We start from the raw sequence: 19,707 nt of genomic DNA on the forward strand, positions 1-19,707 counted from the left end.
AGGTGTTTCCCCATTTTTCGATAATAAGGCAATTTTCCATTTTTCGATAATCAGGCAATTTTCATCGGAGGAGGGATTTTGAATTGAAAGTTAAGTATTTTCCAGTAGTTATTTTTGCATGACTTGTGACCACATGGGAAGGACAAAGATATAAGATTAAGGAAACAGAATGTAAAAAGGGGAGCCTTGACATTTATCTAGTAACAAAGCGTAAGAATGTTCTGGAAGTGAGGGAGATATTTTCGTTAAAAATCGCTAAATTATACCCCAACAAAATCTAAATATATATTAGGGGGCCGCCATGAGCGCATTATATTAAATGCGTAACCTAACCAAAATACCAACTAAATATTTAATTAAACTATAGCTATAATGTATTTTCTGGGTGGTTCTTTTTCAAACCATTACATAAACTTTTCTTTTTCATTCCTAACCAGCAAATTTCCTTATTCACCCCCTCTCCTCAAAACAACATTACTGGAACGTTCCAGGCTTATGAGAGCTTCCATACACCCTGTTTATGGTATATTATATATTAGAGAACCAAGACTTTGATACAGAATCTATAAAGAGTGGTATTAAATATTATAGAACCAAGAATCATGTGTATTTGAGTATTTGTGCGTGTATGTGCATGCTATTAACAAAATACGTAATTTATTATGCACTTGTTTGATAAATAATGCTACTAACAAAATCTGTCATTTATTATGCAAATGTTTGATAAATAATATTTATCAAACATGTTCACATAAAAAACTTAAACTGTTCACTTTCGTTTCAGGGGAAAGCTGTAAAATTGACTACCTTCCCTGGCCCTGGAATACAACACATCATTGATAATTATCCTCTTTTGCCTGGTCAATCAGAAGAATTCAGTGAAGGTACGTCGTTTAGTATTCCCCCACATTTCCAGTCTACAACAGAAGAGATGAACAGCCTAACAGAAATTATTGAATCCAATGTTACAGGGGACATTTCTGACGATGACTTTGACATTAGTAAATTAGGTCCTGTGCAAATAGGTGCAGGACTTGAAAATACCGTCATGCCCCCGGAACCACGTAAATTTTATGTGTTAGAATCTTCTCTAGGGCATTTACAGACACATAGGGTAGATTTCAATCCTCCTGAGTTGACGGAGGTGTTATTTTAACAGATCCTGTCAATGTTCTCCATACCTACATCGACCAAATTCAAGCACTTATTGAGATTAAGATTCAGAATTAGGGCGGTAAGGGAGGGATTAAGGCATCAGTCAATCAAAAAGTTTATTTACAACAAGGGAAGTTAGGGGATATTTTTTATTTTCATTTTTCAACCGGCAATAAAACTTTTTACTCTGACTTAAGTGAGTTTTAGGTAACTTTTTCAATTTGGTAAATAAATTAATATCCATTTTGGACACATTTAATGAGAAGGGATGCGGTTCCACAATTTTATACATTGTACATATCGATCAAAAGCTCAATAGATTGAAAAAAATTGTTTTAAAGGGGTTGAGGAGTACCAAATTAAAATGCGACCCATATTTGTCGGCTAAAGGGAGGGGGGTTACAGGGTTTCAGGTTTGACACGGGTCTGCAATGTTTTGAAAAATCATTATTGGCGGCAGCTCATAAAATATTTAAAAGTGATTCAAAAATGAAAAATCTCGACATTTTTGCGCGTAAGGGTAGAGAAAAATTCCTCTTAAGTAAATTTTGATTGTTTTGAGGGCAAGTATCTGGTGTCCTTAAAAGAAATAACTATGTTTGAAAAAGCAAATGAAAATCTTGGGTTGGTTGTTCTTCAATAGGACATGAAATTGTGGATGGAGGAAAGAAACAAAATAAAAAAAGGAGATATATATTCTGTCTGGACACCGCTGGAAGATAATTTTAAAAATTGGGTTTGGATCGTCCATAAACCCCCCAAAGATGTAAATTCATACGGTCATTTTTTTTTCGTTACTGCAATAAGTCAACTCTTATATCTCAAGATGTTCAAAATGGGGAACGTCACTATTGTCCCATGTGTCTTTCACCATTTAGAATCGAATGAACATTCAAAGGTCATTTGAAATATCGCAAACTTCATGAGAATCAAAGGGTAGAAAAGCTGGCAAGAGACAAAACTACCTTACAATTTAAAAATTTCCAAAATTCGCGGTTACAGATTGATAAAGTGGCTTTGGATTTTGAAGAAACACTGTTGGAGGTATCGGACCCATCAAGGCCAAATATAGTCAAGGAACACAAACTCGTAGCGGGTTCCTATGCCCATGCCTGACGAGATTCCATTAACAAAATGTAGTTGGAAGAGTTTTTTGCGACTATGGATGAGGAGGATAGCATGGAGAAATTATTAGTGCGTCTAATATAAAAAAAAATTAAGTCTATTTAGCGATTGCGTCACATCAACTAACCCATGTCATTATCAGATAAGAATAAACGTGCACTAGAAAAGCGGACAGTTTGTTGGGTTTGTAGGGGTGCTTTTGCCGAGACGGATGCTGTTCAAGATCATGACCACCATATTGACCCCAATTCAACGGGGAGAAGTAACTTTCGGGGATGGGCTCATAATTCATGTAAATAAAAAATTAAACAGCAGCTCTTTCTTTCGGTTTTTATACATAATTCCAACTAGGATTTGAAGTATGTGCTACCAGACGGCATATATTCAAAGAAATGGAGCTGTGGAAGATGCATGGTTGGTAGACAGCTTTTCCTACCAAATCATACCTAAATCAGCAGAAAAGTTGCTTGTTTTGGAATTTATGTGTGGAAAAATGTTGAAGACGGCGTTGAGTACACGAATAAACTTCACTTTTCAGATTCCTTCAGTTTTTTTCTCAAATCTTTTAGTGAATTGATTCAAGTGCAGACAAAGGATGACGGCTGTACCGCTTTCTATTTTCTCAAGCAACAATTTCCAAATGATTTTTATGATTCTTAATGGTGGAAGGAGTGTATCCTTATGATCATTATAACTCCAAGTCGAGATTCGCCGAGGAGAGTATTCTCTCCATTGAGTCGTTTTACGACAGTCTGCAAGATTGTAGATGTACTCCTGATGAATACAGCTTTGCCAAAAAAGTGTGGGTAGAGGGAGGGTGTAAAAATGGGTTTGACTACTGCAAGTTTTATCTTTCAAGTCATGTTCTCACTCAGTTGGAGATTAGGTGTAAAAATACGGACAAAATTTAGGAGGATTTTAATCTTGATATAGGGTATTATTTTTCATCTCCTCATCTGGTAATGAACCTCATCCTAAATATTACCGGGAAAGAAATCGGGTTCATAACTGAAATCGATCAGCACCTGCTTATCGAAAGGTCAATGGGGGGATGGGTAGGTTTTTCATGGGGACCATATCTCGGAAAATGATCCAACTTTAGAGAACACGGGGGAAAAGGCGGATGCAGTGTTCCTTGATATGAATTCCCTATTCCCTTCGGCTATATCTCATTACGCGCTACCCTGTGGTGACTATAAATGGATCAATGACTCTCAAGCCAATATTTCCCCAAGATTGGTAGTATTGAGGACAATATGCCGGTTGGATGGTTTTTTGAAATTGATGGGGAGATATCAGTGAAAATTCACGATTTGGTAAAGGATTATGTTTTTCCATGCACTAATTAACCTGTGTCTAAGGACTCTTTGAGTCGTCGCAACATACGTTTGGTCGAGGTGGAGGGATTGCATTGGACACCTTCAAAACAGAAACTTATTGCTGACCTCCTGCCGAAGAAAAAATATTGTCGTACATCTTGTGGCATTAAAATGGATGTGCGACAACGGTTTCAATGTTAAAAAGACCCATAGAGCCCTAGAGTTTAGTCAAAAACCTTATTTGAAAACATTTGTTGACACTTTTGTCAAGAAACGTTCTGAAGCGAAAACAAAGGTAAAAAAAAATCTATAAGCTCGTTTTAAATTCGACCTTTGGTAAAATGTGCGAAAGTGTTCGCAATAGGGGTCTTTGTGAAGTTGTGACCGATCCCGAACAATGTGCTCAAATTATTGCCGATCCAAACTACATTTCCTTTATAATTATTGGAACGGACAGGGTACTATTGAATAGAAAAAAGAAACATTGTCCCTAAAAAAAATATTGCTGCAGGCAGTGCCATCCTTGAAATTTCTAAATAGCTCATGTTAGAGTTCTACTACAATGTGGCTAGGGTACAGTGACCGGGGGAGGGACAATTACAGGTCTGCTATGGGGACACAGATTCTCTTTTGTTAAAAGTAAAAACTGAAAACCTACTGTATAATTTGGCAAACGGTGAAATCATCAGTTCTCGGATGGACTATACCAACTGGGACAGGGAGGTCTATCCAGAACTTGTGAAACGTGGGGCTCCCAAGCGGTAAGAAGGAGAGAAAATATGCCTCTAGTTTGCATAACATAATAAGTCTTGCGTAATTTGACATACAATATGCTAAAATTAATCGATATTATTTACCTAACGGCAGTAATTATATAGATCTTTTTATCCTATTTCTTTAGAAGAGCAGTTGCGCCTGAACCAAACCATAGTCACATCTGTTGACAAAAAAGCCAATATTTATGGTGACTGGTGTTTCTCATAATTTTCAACTGCAAAGATAGACAATTGAAAGGGTAAGACATGGACTCGAAAGTCAACACTCCATCTACTAATTTGTCTCAATATCAACACTCATTATCAATATCTAATTGACAATATCGAAAGATATTGATATCAATAGGTAGATACTGATATTAAATACCTAATTGACATTCAAACTCAATTTCAGCACTAATTTGCTCCCAGGCATTCTTTACAATGCTATGGCTTAGTATCCTTTGCAAGCAATATAATTTCCACACTAGCCTAGTTTTGCTATCTTATGAATGTCATAATTGTCTTAGTAGTTGCTGCTGTCATGATTTAACAATTAAGCGGTTTTTTTTACCGTTCCAGCTCTTACTATTACTCCTGTTACTCTTACTCCTGGGATAAAGGGGTCAATTAAAAAAAAATATCTAGTACAATTTTGTGAAAATATATTTATATGGCAACATACTTAAAATATGTACCTTAAAGTGTAAACAAAATTTTAAAACAACAACTTACAATTTAAAAAAAGTACAAAAATGCAATACAAAACGATAAAATACAAAAGACTTTCTTATTTATTTCTTAAATGAAGAAATTTGCCAGTTTATTTTTACTCTCTAAATTCTGAAACTTTAAGCTCAAAATCCATCAACAATGTCCTCCAAAATTGTTCCAAATAAAAAGTAAATATTACTAACAATTCTTAGTTACAATTCCCAGTTAGGTCACGGAAACATAATTATTAGGAACATTTTTCTAAAATTTATCTGTTAGAACAGCAAAAACAGAACAAACCGAATAAGTAACAATCATCCCAAAAGACTTTAGTTTCTACTTATTACCAATTGTGTTCATATTGCAAGACAGGGATTTTATATCTTCATTTGTCAAGCGTAATATTTTGTAAAACTTCTGTAATACTTTCAACAATCACAGCATAGGTAGCCGTTCTTTTTAATATCATCAACTTGACTTTTGAGTTTTGCGTTCATGAATCATGGATATTTGAAAGTGGATTACTTAAGGTCCGAATAGGGCTCCAAGGAACAGTACTTGCAGTCCTTACGACTGATTTTAGGATAACTGGAAACTCGGACGATGGTTTTTTTACGTCTTCTGTTGTCCTAAGACTTGGAATTCCAGTGTGCCAAGGTTTCGGTTGTTCAAGATCTGAAATAAAAAATAGAAGCTGTTAAGAGTATAAAGTAAATTTGATAGATTCCTTCACTGGATCTAAAATTCAAATATATTTAGGCTATAGTTTTTCAAAGGTTATTTCATATCTACATTAGTGGGTACACACACACACACACACACACACACACACACACACACACACACACACACACACACACACACACACACACACACACACACACACACACACACACACACACACACACACACACACACACACACACACACACACACACACACACACACACACACACACACACACACACACACACACACACACACACACACACACACACACACACACACACACACACACACACACACACACACACACACACACACACACACACACACACACACACACACACACACACACACACACACACACACACACACACACACACACACACACACACACACACACACACACACACACACACACACACACACACACACACACACACACACACACACACACACACACACACACACACACACACACACACACACACACACACACACACACACACACACACACACACACACACACACACACACACACACACACACACACACACACACACACACACACACACACACACACACACACACACACACACACACACACACACACACACACACACACACACACACACACACACACACACACACACACACACACACACACACACACACACACACACACACACACACACACACACACACACACACACACACACACACACACACACACACACACACACACACACACACACACACACACACACACACACACACACACACACACACACACACACACACACACACACACACACACACACACACACACACACACACACACACACACACACACACACACACACACACACACACACACACACACACACACACACACACACACACACATGCATATATATATATATATATATATATATATATATATATATATATATATATATATATATATATATATATATATATATATATATATATATATATTTGGAACACACTTACTTCTAATACCGACAACTCACCGCAGCACCAGGCTACCTGAGGACAACACAGCTACGCACGCTCCTCCTCCATCCCAATCTGTTCAAAGCCTGCCTCTTTAAACCCTCCCAGGAAGTTCCCATTTCCCTTATATCTTTCTTTATGACATCCTCCCGTTCCAACCGCGGACAGCCTGCTTTCTGTTTTGCCTTTGAAGGTTGGCCGAAAAGGACGATCTTAGGGAATCTGTCATCCTTCATCCTCAGAACTTGCCCAAGCCATCTCAACCTTTCTCTCATTATAGCCCTTGAAAGCGGGATTGATACAAAGATCTAAAAACCAAAGATATTAATACAAAGAGATTAAGAAAATACGAATATTCTCTTATCGATATTATGGTAGTAATAACAGTCATATAAAAATAAAATAAACACAGACTAGAGAAAAATAAAGCGAAAATAAACTAAAAGGTAAAAACCTGAAAGAACTAGTTGAAAACCATGGAAAAAACATAAAATAGCTAAAAATTTGGAATATCAGAATCGGACAGCCCATTGTGTAGCGATGTCAAGCTTCAGTTAAATCTGAATCATTGAAATTTGTACAATTTTCCTATTTAAATACCTCAGCGATAAACAAAAGTAAAAATATCTAATACCCAAATCATGCTGCACGAAGCATGCTCGAATATCATTTTAAAGAAAAAATGGAAACAAACCAGATAAAGATAACATAAATTGTTCGAAGTGCACTTAATTGGCCGAGGCCGTTGGCCGAGTGCACTTTGGCCAACGCTTTAAGTTTAATCGTATTAGCTCCCGTTTTTGGATATCCAGTCTAAAGCTGAAGTATAGGGACTTACCAAATTGCTGTTGCTTTTTAATATGAGCAAACGTCAGGATTGCAGCACCGAAGAGTGAGGGGATTCCTGCCACTAAAAAAGCAGTTACATAAGAGTTGTTAAGTGCTGAGTATATATGACCTGCAATACAAAAGTACAATAGATTAATCTATTGATACAATTTGGTGATGCTGCGCCAACAGATAAGTAGAGCGAAAGGAGCCAACATATAAATATAAAATGTCTTCAAAAAAACTACGACAAATTTAAGATTTTAGATTTTTAAAGACTTACGATTATAAATCATAAAAGGTTCTAAAGTCACATAACTGTTTAAGGCCAATATAAACGAAGAAATAAAATTCGGATATTTGATAGATATTAATGGTACACAGCGATGAACCTATTTTGGATGTCTGCTCCCAATACCGAAAAAAGAAGATTAAATTTGAAAAAATTACGATATAGATAAAAAAAGGAAATGGTGAGGCAAGACCATCATATGAACAAAGGAAAATAATTACAAAAATAAGTAATTTTGTGCTTACTAGGTTCTTATTCCATCTTTTATTTTTGTTTTTCATCTTGTTTTCTTTGAAATTTTTGTATTCTTACTTCCGGTTTAATAAACAAATTTAAATAACTTAAGGTAATTAAATTGAAATTGTTTAATTATATTATTAACTTCAATTTATTCAATTTAGTTTAAATATATTTAATTAATTTGTCAATTAAAACGAAAAATTGTAAATGCAAGATTAGTAAAGAGGGTCCAAAAAGACGATGTCCGTTCATGGTCCCTTCTCAGTGCTAAAAAAGAAAATGAAAATAATTGTTAAGAAATTGGCCGTCCAATCTTTCATCTCCACTATTAAGGAAAGATTTTATTGATAAAATATGTCCTGAAGCTGCAAATGATATTTCAGAGATTGCTGACCAGATGAAAAAGTTCCAACCTGGACTTTTAGCCTCCCACCTTCATCGGTGTAATAAAAGGCGTGCCGACAGAAATGAATGAAAAAGATCTAGAGAAAATTATTGCAAAGTGTGTCAAAGCCTTGCAGTGTGGCAAGTCACGTGTCTACAAGATTCATTTTGAACAACGGAATAATCTCGATTCCTTTCTGAAAAATACTGTGAGTTATGAGAAGTTAACTGTCCAGAAATTCATATTCATACCTAGACGGTGTTTCAGATGCCATCAACAAGAACATCTTGCTGCTGATTGTAAGAACGCAGAACTGTGCTATCGCTGTGGTTCCACGAAGCACTCTTCCACCAGGGATAATCCATGTGTTCGGAACGTGTTTTTCATTAAATTTAAAGAGTCTAATCACATCAGTTACAGTAACAAATGCCCTGGCAACACTCAAACGGGCATCTAAGTAGATTCATGGATATTTGTTTTCTCTCTTGGAACATTATTGGTGGTCTTATAAAAAAAGACCTATTCTTGGAAATATACTAATAAATGCGTAATAATAAATGTTTATTTACGCACAGATTACAAAGATGAAGATTCATAGAGAGATTTCGCATTAGCAGTTAGTAAACTTAGCTCTTGTCTTCGTGATGTCCTTAAACTGAAAATCCCGTGTTTGATCGTAGGTGATTTTAATTGTGATTTAAATTGCAGGTTGTCTTCAGCTTCTATCCGTGCTTCTTCACTATTAGAAATATTTGGTGATTTTTTTAAAGTTCAACAGAAATCTGATTCATTCTTCCTCTTGCACATCTAACCTCGACCATGTTGTGTCATATAACGTTGATATACCTCGTGTATTGGTAGTTTCCAAATTTCAAGTTTCAGACCTTTGCTTCTAGTTTTAACCGAGAAGCTTCTCAGATTCCAGTGTTACAGGCTCATACTGTTCACCGGCATAAGTGGTATACTTTTCGCGATTGGAATAAAATTGACACATCTCAGTTCATCGAAAGTTCAGATAGCATCCTTAACGAGATCCGGGTTCCATTTCATTATCTGCAAAAGCCTTCTAATAAAGACATTAATGAGGTTAGATTAACTCTTGATATCTACTCCGAAGAAATCTGCCATGCACTTTTGTGTGCTGAAAAAAGGGCAGTTCCTCTTTAAAAAAATACGTGTTGTTACCCAAGTTCCCGGGTGGTCAGGAAATCTAGCGCTGTCTGAAGCTTGTGATCGTGCTAAATTTTGGTACAAATTATGGAGAGATTGCCTATGACCCCGTCAAGGAATAGTCAATGAACTGAGAAAAGTGTCAAAAAAATGTTTTGCTAAGGAACTTGCCCTTCATCGATCTAAAATCCGGACACTTTATTCCGAGAAGGTCAGGAATTCACCTGATCTACTGTGGAAGCTATTACCACGTACTATCTCCTCCAATTTGCCAGACCCAAATGGCATTCCTCTGTCCAAATGGGTATCCCATTTTTCGAATTAATTCTCTGAGCCTGATCCTGTTTTAGAATCACAATTTTGTGATGAGCTCTGCAACTTCATTGATGAATCTCCTGACCTTGATTTTGTTGTTACTTGTGACGCTGTCATAAAAGCCATATCCCAACTTAAAAAGAAAGCGTCTTGTGGGATAGATAAGGTGAGCACGCTACACATCATTAATGGAAGTTATCTATTGGTGCTTCACTTCAGCCTTGTCATGCAAATGATATTTGTTACAGGTATTGTTCCATCCTTGTTCTGCATTGGTGATCTGACTCCGATTCCCAAAAAAGGGAAATCTGAGCTGCAAGGTTCCTCTTTCCGTCCCATCACCTTCTCTACTACGATATGGAAACTTTTCGAGCTGCTTTTTCTTTATGAGTTAAGACAGAAATGTTACGTTCCCCCAAATCAGTTCAGTTTTCAGACCAATCTTGGCTGTTCTCATGTTCTTACAGCAGTTTTTACTGCCCTCGCCGACGCTGAATCTTCGGGAGAAAGTATGATCCTCACCGCACATGACGTTAAACGTGCGTTCGATTCCTTAATTCATTCGTTCATGCTTCTTCATATGACAAGGCGAGGTGTAAACCCATCAGTTGTCCGTGTTCTCAGGGATTTATATAGGAATCTAAGCGTGCGTTTAAAACTTCCATCCCGTTTTCCCCTGCAATCGGCTCTTTATCAATCCCAATATAATCGCATAAATTCTCGTGTGAGGCCAAACTCTACTAATGCCTCGAATATGCTGGTTAATCCTCAGTACCCCATCCTCGTTAAGAAAGGGACTAGACAGGGAGCTATCACTTCCCCAACCATGTTCAATAATAGTATCCTGGAAGCTCAGGCAAAGTGTTTCTTTTCACTGTAATTTTTATTTTCATTTTCGATGCTGTAAGAACTGGAAAATAATAAATTTGTAATATACGAGTAATTTGTTTTCAGTGAAGCACCAATGACGCAGACGGCTTTAGGTTTTACAGTTAAAGAAAGGGGCAGTATCCAAATTTTGCTTGTAGGGAAACTATATTTGTCTTGACCAATCTTGAAAAGAACTAATAAATTAAACTTAATATTTTATGCATAATGATATTAATTGCTAAAAGCTCATCAGTTCAAAATTTTACTGTAATTTTAATATTTATTTTCAATATTAAGTACAAAAGAAAACATTTGTAATATAATTAGTTTTCAGTAAAGCGCCAATGACGTAGAAGGTTTTAGGCTTCTGCAGTGAGACGATACCCAAACTCTTGTTTGTAGTTATTTTAATTCGATTCAAAGTTGATTTGCATATTCAATTTAAGTTTCACTCGTTTTAAGATTTATCCATTTACATTAATATATATTGTATGTTTGTTCGCATTGATTGTTATTTAATTTCTGTTCGTTTTAAGTTTCATTTATACTTTAATAGCAAAATATTTGTTTTCGTTTTAAGATTGATATTCATACTCAATCAAATAATTACTCTATTTAAGATCTATTTATTCATTTATATTATTACTTGTTGTATATTTTTTGCTATGATTGTTCATTTAATTTCTGTTCGTTTTGGGTTTCATTTATTCTTTAATTGTAATTTTTGGTTATTTTGAGTTTGAATTTTAACAGGTATTTGTATCTCCTGAGCTTAAGTTTAAAATTGGCTTTACTTTTCTTTGAAAAACTTATTTTTCGGAAAGTTTTTTTAATTAATGGCTGTGTCGACACCGGAGTTTTTTGTTATCAGAACTTTGAACTATTTTAACAAAATGTCTGTCCCAAAATTTTTATCTGATGCATTTAGGGTGTGGAGGAGGGAGAGGGGCAAGTTGCCCTTCAATCTCTTTTGACTCTTAAAAAGTGAACAAGAACTTTCAATTTTCAATCAAATGAGCGCTCTCTAAAGTTTATACGAGCATCCCTTCCATAAGAAGTAATATGAAGGATTCGGAGAATCCTTAAATTACAACCCTTGCCCTGAAGGCTTTGGGGGAGTTGTAATCCTCAAAGACCTAATTTCCAGAACTTAAAACTACGTTTAATAAAATGGCTGTCTTAAAATTTTGATTGGATGTGTTTGGGGGAATGAGAGGGGGGTTAGTTACCCTCAAATCACTTTCGACTATTGCAAAGGGCACTAGCCATCTGAATTTCCAGTCGAATGAGCCTGTTTTGAAGTTTCTACGACAACGCCTTCTATAAAAACATTATATGCCCCCAGGACATAACTTAAAACCCTTGCCCTGAGGGTTGTGGGGATTGTCATCCTCAAAAAAGTTTTTTCTATCTGGAAATCAACTACGCTGAACAAAATGGCTATCTCAAAATTTTGATTGGATGTGTTTGGGGGAATGATGGGCGTGGGGAAGGGGCTAGTTGCCCTGCAATGGGGCTAGCTACGACAACGCCTTATATAAAAACCATATACGCCCCCAGGGCATAACTTAACACCCTTGCCCTGAGGGTTGTGGGGGACTATCCTCCTCAAAAATATATTTTGTGTCTGGAAATCAGCAACACTGAACAAACTGGCTATCTTAAAATTTGATTAGATGTGTTAGGGGTAATGAGGGGCGGGGGATGGGGGGGCTAGTTGCCCTCCAATCACTTTCGACTATTAAAAAGAGCACTAGCCCTTTAATTTCCAATCAAATGAGCCTGTTTTGAAGTTTCTACGACAAGGCCTTCTACAAAAACCTTATATGCCCCCAGGGCATAGCTTAAAACCCTTGCCCTGAGGGTTGTGGGGGATTGTCCTCCTCAAAAATGTATTTTCTATCTGGAAATCAACTACGCTGAACAGAATGGCTATCTGAAAATTTTGATTGGATGTGTTCTGGGAAATGATTGGCGTGGGGGGGGGAGGGGGGCTATTTACACTGCAATCACTTTCAACTATTAAAAAGGGCACTAGCCCTTTAATTTCCTATCAAATGAGCCAGTTTTGAAGTTTCTACGTCAACGCCTTCTATAAAAACCTTACATGCCCCCAGGGCATAACTTAAAACCCTTGCCCTGAGGGTTTAGGGGGAATATCCTCCCCAAAAATATATTTTCTATCTGGAAATCAACTACGCTGAACAAAAGGGCTATCTTAAATTTTTGATTGGATGTGTTTGGGGGAAGGATGGGCGTGGGGGGGGCTAGTTGCCCTCCAATCCTTTTGGACTATTAAAAAGGGCTCTAGCCCTTGAATTTCCAATCGAATGAGCCTGTTTTGAAGTTTCTACGACAACGCCTTCTATAAAAACCTTATATGCCCCAAAGACATAACTTAAAACCCTTGCCCTGAGGGTTGTGGGGGAGTGTCCTCCTCAAAAACATAATTTCTCTCTGGAAATCAACTACGCTGAACAAAATGGCTATCTCAAAATTTTGATTGGATGTGTTTGGGGGAATGATGGGTGTGGGGAAGGGGCTAGTTGCTCTCCAATTACTTTCGACTATTAAAAAGGGCACTAGCCCTTTGAATTTCCAATTGAATGTGCCTGTTTTGAATTTTCTACGACAACTCCTTCTATAAAAACCTTATATGCCCCCAGGGCATAACTCAAAACACTTGCCCTGAGGGTTGTGGGGGAGTGTCCTCCTCAAAAATATATTTGCTATCTGGAAATCAACTACACTGAACAAAATGGCAATCTCAAAAGTTTGATTCGATGTGTTTGGGGAAATGATGGGCGGGGGGGGGGGGCTAGTTGCCCTCCAAACACTTTCGACTATTAAAAAGGGCATTGAACTTTAATTTCCAATCGAATGAGCCTGTTTTGAAGTTTCTAAGACAACGCCTCCTATAAAAACCTTATATGCCCCCAGGGCATAACTAAAAACCCTTGCCCTGAGGATTGTGGGGGAGTGTCCTCCTCAAAAATATATTTTTCAATCTGGAAATCAACTACGCTGAACAAAAATGGATATCTCAAGGTTTTGATTGGATGTGTTTGGGGGAATGATTGGCGTAGAGGGGGAGGGCTAGTTACCCTCCAATCACTTTTGACTGTTAAAAAGGGCACTATCCCTTTGAATTTCCAATCAAATGAGCCTTTTTTGAAGTTTCTATGACAACATCTTCTGTAAAAACCTTTTATGCCCCCAGGGCATAACTTAAAACCCTTGCCCTGAGGGTTGTGGGGGATTGTCCTCCTCAAAAACATATTTTCTATCTAAAAATAAACTACACTGATCAAAATGGCTATCTCAAAATTTTGATTAGATGTGTTTGGGGGAATGATGGGCGTGGGGGGGGGGGGCTAGTTACCCTCCAAACACTTTCGACTATTAAAAAGGGCACTATTCCTTTTAATTTCCAATTGAATGAGCCTTTTTTGAAGTTTCTACGACAACGCCTTCTATAAAAACATTATATACCCCCAGGGCATATCTTAAAACCCTTGCCCTGAAGGTTCGGGGGGAGTGTCCTCCTGAAAAACATATTTTCTATCTGGAAATCAACTTCGCTGAACAAAATGGCTATCTCAAAATTTTGTTTGGATGTGTTTGGGGAAATGATGGGCGTCGGGAGGGGGGGCTAGTTGCACTCCAATCACTTTCGACTATTAAAAAGGGCACTAGTTCTTTAATTTCCAATCGAATGAGCCTTTTTTGAAGTTTCTACGACAATACTTTCGATAAAAACATTATATGCAATCGCGGCATAACTTAAAACCCTTGCCCTGAGGGTTGTTGAGGAGTGTCCACCTCAAAATATGTTTTCTATCTGGAAATCAACTAAGCTGAACAAAATGGCTATCTGAAAATTTGTTATTGGATGTTTTTGGGGAAATGATGGGCGTGGGGGGGGGAGGGGGCTAGTTACACTCCAATCACTTTCGACTATTAAAAAGGGCACTAGTCCTTTAACTTCCAATCGAATGAGCATGTTTAGAAGTTTCTACGACAACGCCTTCTATAAAAACCTTATATGCCCCCAGAACATAACTTGTAACCCTTGCCCCGAGGGTTGTGGGGGAGTTTCCTCCTCAAAAATATAGTTTCTGTAAGGAAACCATCTTCACTGAACAAAATGGTTATTTCAAAACTTTGATTGGATGTGTTTGGGGGAATCATGGTCGTGGGGGGGGGGGGCTAGTTACCCTCCAATCACTTTTAACTATTAAAAAGGGCACTAGTTCTTTAATTTCCAATCTAATGAGCCTGTTTAGAAGTTTCTACGACAACGCCTTCTATAAAAACCTTATATGCCCCCAGGGCATAGCTTAAAACCCTTGCCCTGAGGGTTTTGGGGGAGTGTCTTCCTCAAAAATATATTTTCTATCTGGAAATCAACTACGCTGAACAAAGTGGTTATCTGAAAATTTTTTATTGGATGTGTTTGGGGAAATGATGGGCGTGGGGGGGGGGGGAGAAGGGGGCTAGTTACACGCCAATCACTTTCGACTATTAAAAAGGGCACTAGCCCTTTAATTTCCAACTAAATGAGCATGTTTTGAAGTTTCTACGACAACGCCTTCTATAAAAACCTTATTTGCCCCCAGGGCATAACTTAAAACCATTGACCTGAGGGTTCTGGGGGAATATCCTCCTCAAAAATATATTTTCTATCTGGAAATCAGCTACGCTGAACAAAAGGGCTATCTTAAAATTTGATTGGATGTGTTTGGGGGAATGATGGGCGTGGGAGGGGGGGGGGCTAGTTGCCCTCCAATCATTTTCGACTATTAAAAAGGGCACTAGCCCTTTAATTTCCAATCAAATGAGCCTGTTTTGAAGTTTCTACGACAACGCCTTCTAAAAAAACCTTATATGCCCCCAGGGCATAGCTTAAAACCCTTGCCCTGAGGGTTGTTGGGGATTTTACTCCTCAAAATATATTTTCTATCTGGAAATCAACTACGCTGAACAAAATGGTTATCTGAAAATTTGTTATTGGATGTTTTTGGGGAAATGATGGGCGTGGGGGGGGGGGAGGGGGCTAGTTACACTCCAATCACTTTTGACTATTAAAAAGGGCACTAGTCCTTTAACTTCCAATCGAATGAGCCTGTTTTGAAGTTTCTACGACAACGCCTTCTATAAAAACCTTATATGCCCCCAGGACATAACTTGAAACCCTTGCCCTGAGGGTTGAGGGGGATTGTCCTCATCAAAAACATATTTTTTGTGTGAAAATCAACTACGCTGAAAAAAATGGTTATCTTAAAATTTTGATTGGGTGTATTTGCGGAAATGTTGGGGGTGGGGGGGGGGGGGCCTAGTTACACTCCAATAACTTTCGACTATTTAAAAGGGCACTAGTTCTTTAATTTCCAATCAAATGAGCCTGTTTTGAAGTTTCTACGACAACGCCTTCTATAAAAACCTTATATGCCCCCATGGCATAGCTTAAAACCCTTGCCCTGAGGGTTTTGGCGGAGTGTCTTCCTCAAAAATACATTTTCTATCTGGAAATCAACTACTCTGAACAAAATGGCTATCTCAAAATTTTTTATTGGATTTGTTTGGAGAAATGATGGGCGTGGGGGGGGGAGAAGGGGGCTAGTTACACTCCAATCCCTTTCGACTATTAAAAAGGGCACTAGCCCTTTAATTTCCAATCAATTGAGCATATTTTGAAGTTTCTACGACAACACCTTCTATAAAAACCTTATATGCCCCCAGGGCATAACCTAAAACCCTTACACTGAGGGTTGAGGGGGAATATCCTCCTCAAAAATATATTTAATATCTGGAAATCAACTACGCTGAACAAAAGGGCTATCTTAAAATTTTGATTGGATGTGTTTGGGGGATTGATGGGCGTGGGAGGGGGGGCTAGTTGCCCTCCAATCATTTTCGACTATTAAAAAGGGCACTAGCCCTTGAATTTCCAATGGAATGAGCCTGTTTTGAAGTTTCTACGACGACGCCTATTATAAAAATATTATATGCCCCCAGGGCATAACTTAAAACCCTTGCCCTGAGGGTTGTGGGGGAGTGTCCTCCTCAAAAACATATTTTATATCGGGAAATCAACTACGCTGAACAAAATAGCTATCTCAAAATTTTGATTGGATGTGTTTTGGGGAATGATGGGCGTGGGGGGGGGGGAGGGGCTAGTTGCCCTCCAATCATTTTCGACTACTAAAAAGGGCACTAGAATTCTTGATTTCCAATCGAATGAGCCCCTTTTGAAGCTTCTACGACGACCCCTTCCATATGAAGTTCCTCTGGGAAAAAAAAATAATAAATAATAAAACATTGGAGCCTATGGCCTTTACTATAGGCAACGCTACAGCGTTGCCTCTGAAAAATCCAAGCTCTTAGACTTAGCTGTAAATTGTTTCTATATAGTTCTAGTATAACTATAAATTTCTTCTCATTTTAGCATCTATTTTCTATACAGATATTTGTCTTCTAGTTTCGAATAGCCAACAAATGAAGTTTTTGGCACAATTGCTAAAGTGAGGTTATTGACAAGGACATTTTATAAATCCTAGTTTTAGATTTTTTTTTTTTTTTTCAAAACCAAAATTGTTCCATTTAAATTCTTTTTCTGAACTTTACAGTATGAAATAAAAGATTCAAAAAAAAGGAGAAAAGGAAGAAGAAGAAGAAGAAAATGACCTACTGGCAATAGGAGGTCCAACCATAACAGGTATTGCCTTTAGTCCAAGCAGAAACCCGTTGCCCTGAGTAGCCCCGTGGGGTCCACAAATATCAAAAGCTAACGTTCCAAACAAGCAAACAAAGCATCCATCAAAGAGACCAAGACTTAAAGATGTCACAATTAGCCAACTGAATGATGCAGCAAAACTCATGCATATCACAGAAACTCCCATGAAAACCATCGCAACCTGCAAATTAAAAAGAGGTCCGTATGCTTATTAGCGCTAAATGTTCGGAGGAAGCCAAAAAGTTTGTAGCACAAAAGGCTTTGTGCGTCCTTTTGGTAATCAGAATAGTATGTCTTTCTGCTTAATGTTGACACGTGTAGCTATGAATATAAACTATCTTTATCCCCTTCCCTTTATTCGTAATCAATGGGTATTTCTCTCCAGTCCCAACGAAACGAGGCTATTACATTCTAGAGATGTATAACAGAAAGAAAAATATGATCAATTGCGTATCCTATGGGAACATGCTTAGACCTACTTAAAACTTTCCAAGCATTTAAATGATTGAGTTGTGTTCTTGTATTGGACCTAAAGGCTGCAGTGGTATGTTTTGGCATGGGGGGGGGGGGGTAAGTAGACTTAGGAACCCATTATCCACAAAAGTGTTGGAGGTCCCTGGAAATGAAACTATTCGAGAGGCGAAAAACACGAGCCCGTTCCTGCTAGTTTCCCGGTAGCAAGAAGTCAGTTGAGGAGAGAAAGGGCAAAAGAAAGCATAACTGTGCCCCCAAACGTAATTTTCCTTCGCTTTTTCCTGGAATATATCTTATAATTTACTGTAATGGAGAGTAAAACCCAAAACGTTTAGTAAAGAGAACAAAAAAGTGTTATGCAACAGATCTTTCATATGCACAAATACAAGTCCTCCCAAACTCCGCAAAAACAGTCTAAAAAATACTTGAAACATAAGGGAAAAGTTAGTTATGTGGTGTTAAGCATGAATGCTATGAGTCATTTTCTTTGGGCAAGACCGTAAGGGCGGGTTAGTATTCAGAAGCCTCTTTCAATTATTACTTTGCAAACTTAAGTACTTAGCAATTACAAAAATATAACTGTCGAGAGCTTCAAACCAAGTCTCCAGAAAAAAATCTTCCCAGAATGAAAGTAGGGATCAGCACTGGATTTAGTGACAAGTGAACATTTTTTCAGCCGCTAGTAGAAAAAGCCTGTGTCATTATTGGAAGAAAATAATACTCCAGAATTAAGCAAGGTGTCCACAGAAAGTGGATAAAGCCAGACTTGAACATTATTGCAGCTGGGAGCAGAAAATCCATACATCATTATTAGATGCAAGTTATTTCCAAGGAAAGTGAAATATTTACTGAAACCTTTTATGGTCTGTAAACAAATGGACAGATTTACCATCCATTGTACTAATCTACCATTTGTGGTACTTTTTATGGGTGGTGATGCATCTCTTATTGGCTATCGTACGTACTTATTCTGGTAGATTTAATTTTTATTTGACATTGAGCTTATATTACAAGTTGAGAGCATGGTTATGTGTGAATATAAAAGCTATTTTGGTATTTGGTATCTTTTTGGGCGATTACGGTAAATTTGGGTGGCAACCTTGCACTTAGATTTGAACCTAATAATAACAAGTGGGACTCTTAAAAAAAGCAAAAAAACATTGGAGATATCTAAAGCCTCCAGTACAAGGGTTGAGTCTTATAAGCTAACAAGCCGGTAGTCGGTGAGTATGTCAAGTAGCAGCCGAGTGTACATAAAATTTCACACTTTCTCAGTAGACAACTAGCTGGCGTTTTTTCAGACCAATCAAATTTCAATGCTGTTACTGCTAGCAATTTTTTGTGAATCTAACATGAATACACGCGGCTAATTTACAAGCTGGCTCATTCAAAAGCTGGTGGGTGGTGTGTAAAGCCGTCGGCAATTCAACTTTTCCAGAGAGTTTTCCTAAGAAGCTGAATTCAACTTTTCCAGAGAGTTTTCTTAAGAAGCTGACAGGGCGATTGCACTGGCCTAGTTTACGAGCTGCTTCTAAAATATACGGCTCGGGGCTTGTAATATCGTCTCGTGTACATAAGGAACAGTATTA

The 19,707-nt window shown here is 37.8% G+C and overlaps 1 protein-coding gene across 1 annotated transcript in view; it reads right to left on the reverse strand.

Moving 5' to 3' along the window:
- Window positions 1-5,066: 5,066 nt before the first annotated feature.
- The window catches only part of LOC148947458 (monocarboxylate transporter 10-like), a 71,973-nt gene continuing 57,332 nt past the window's right edge, over window positions 5,067-19,707 (reverse strand). The window contains exons 6-8 of the mRNA XM_089095865.1: window positions 17,600-17,825; window positions 7,647-7,766; window positions 5,067-5,743 (exon numbers count right to left, since the gene is read on the reverse strand). Coding sequence (XP_088951991.1) covers window positions 5,562-5,743; window positions 7,647-7,766; window positions 17,600-17,825 — 528 coding nt within the window. The 3' untranslated portion in view covers window positions 5,067-5,561. The remainder of the gene's footprint in view (window positions 5,744-7,646; window positions 7,767-17,599; window positions 17,826-19,707) is intronic.

This window comes from Artemia sp. Qi Xiang Cuo, chromosome 10 (assembly GCF_049724085.1).
Source record: "Artemia sp. Qi Xiang Cuo chromosome 10, ASM4972408v1, whole genome shotgun sequence".
NCBI classification, from domain to species: Eukaryota; Metazoa; Arthropoda; class Branchiopoda; order Anostraca; family Artemiidae; genus Artemia; species Artemia sp. Qi Xiang Cuo.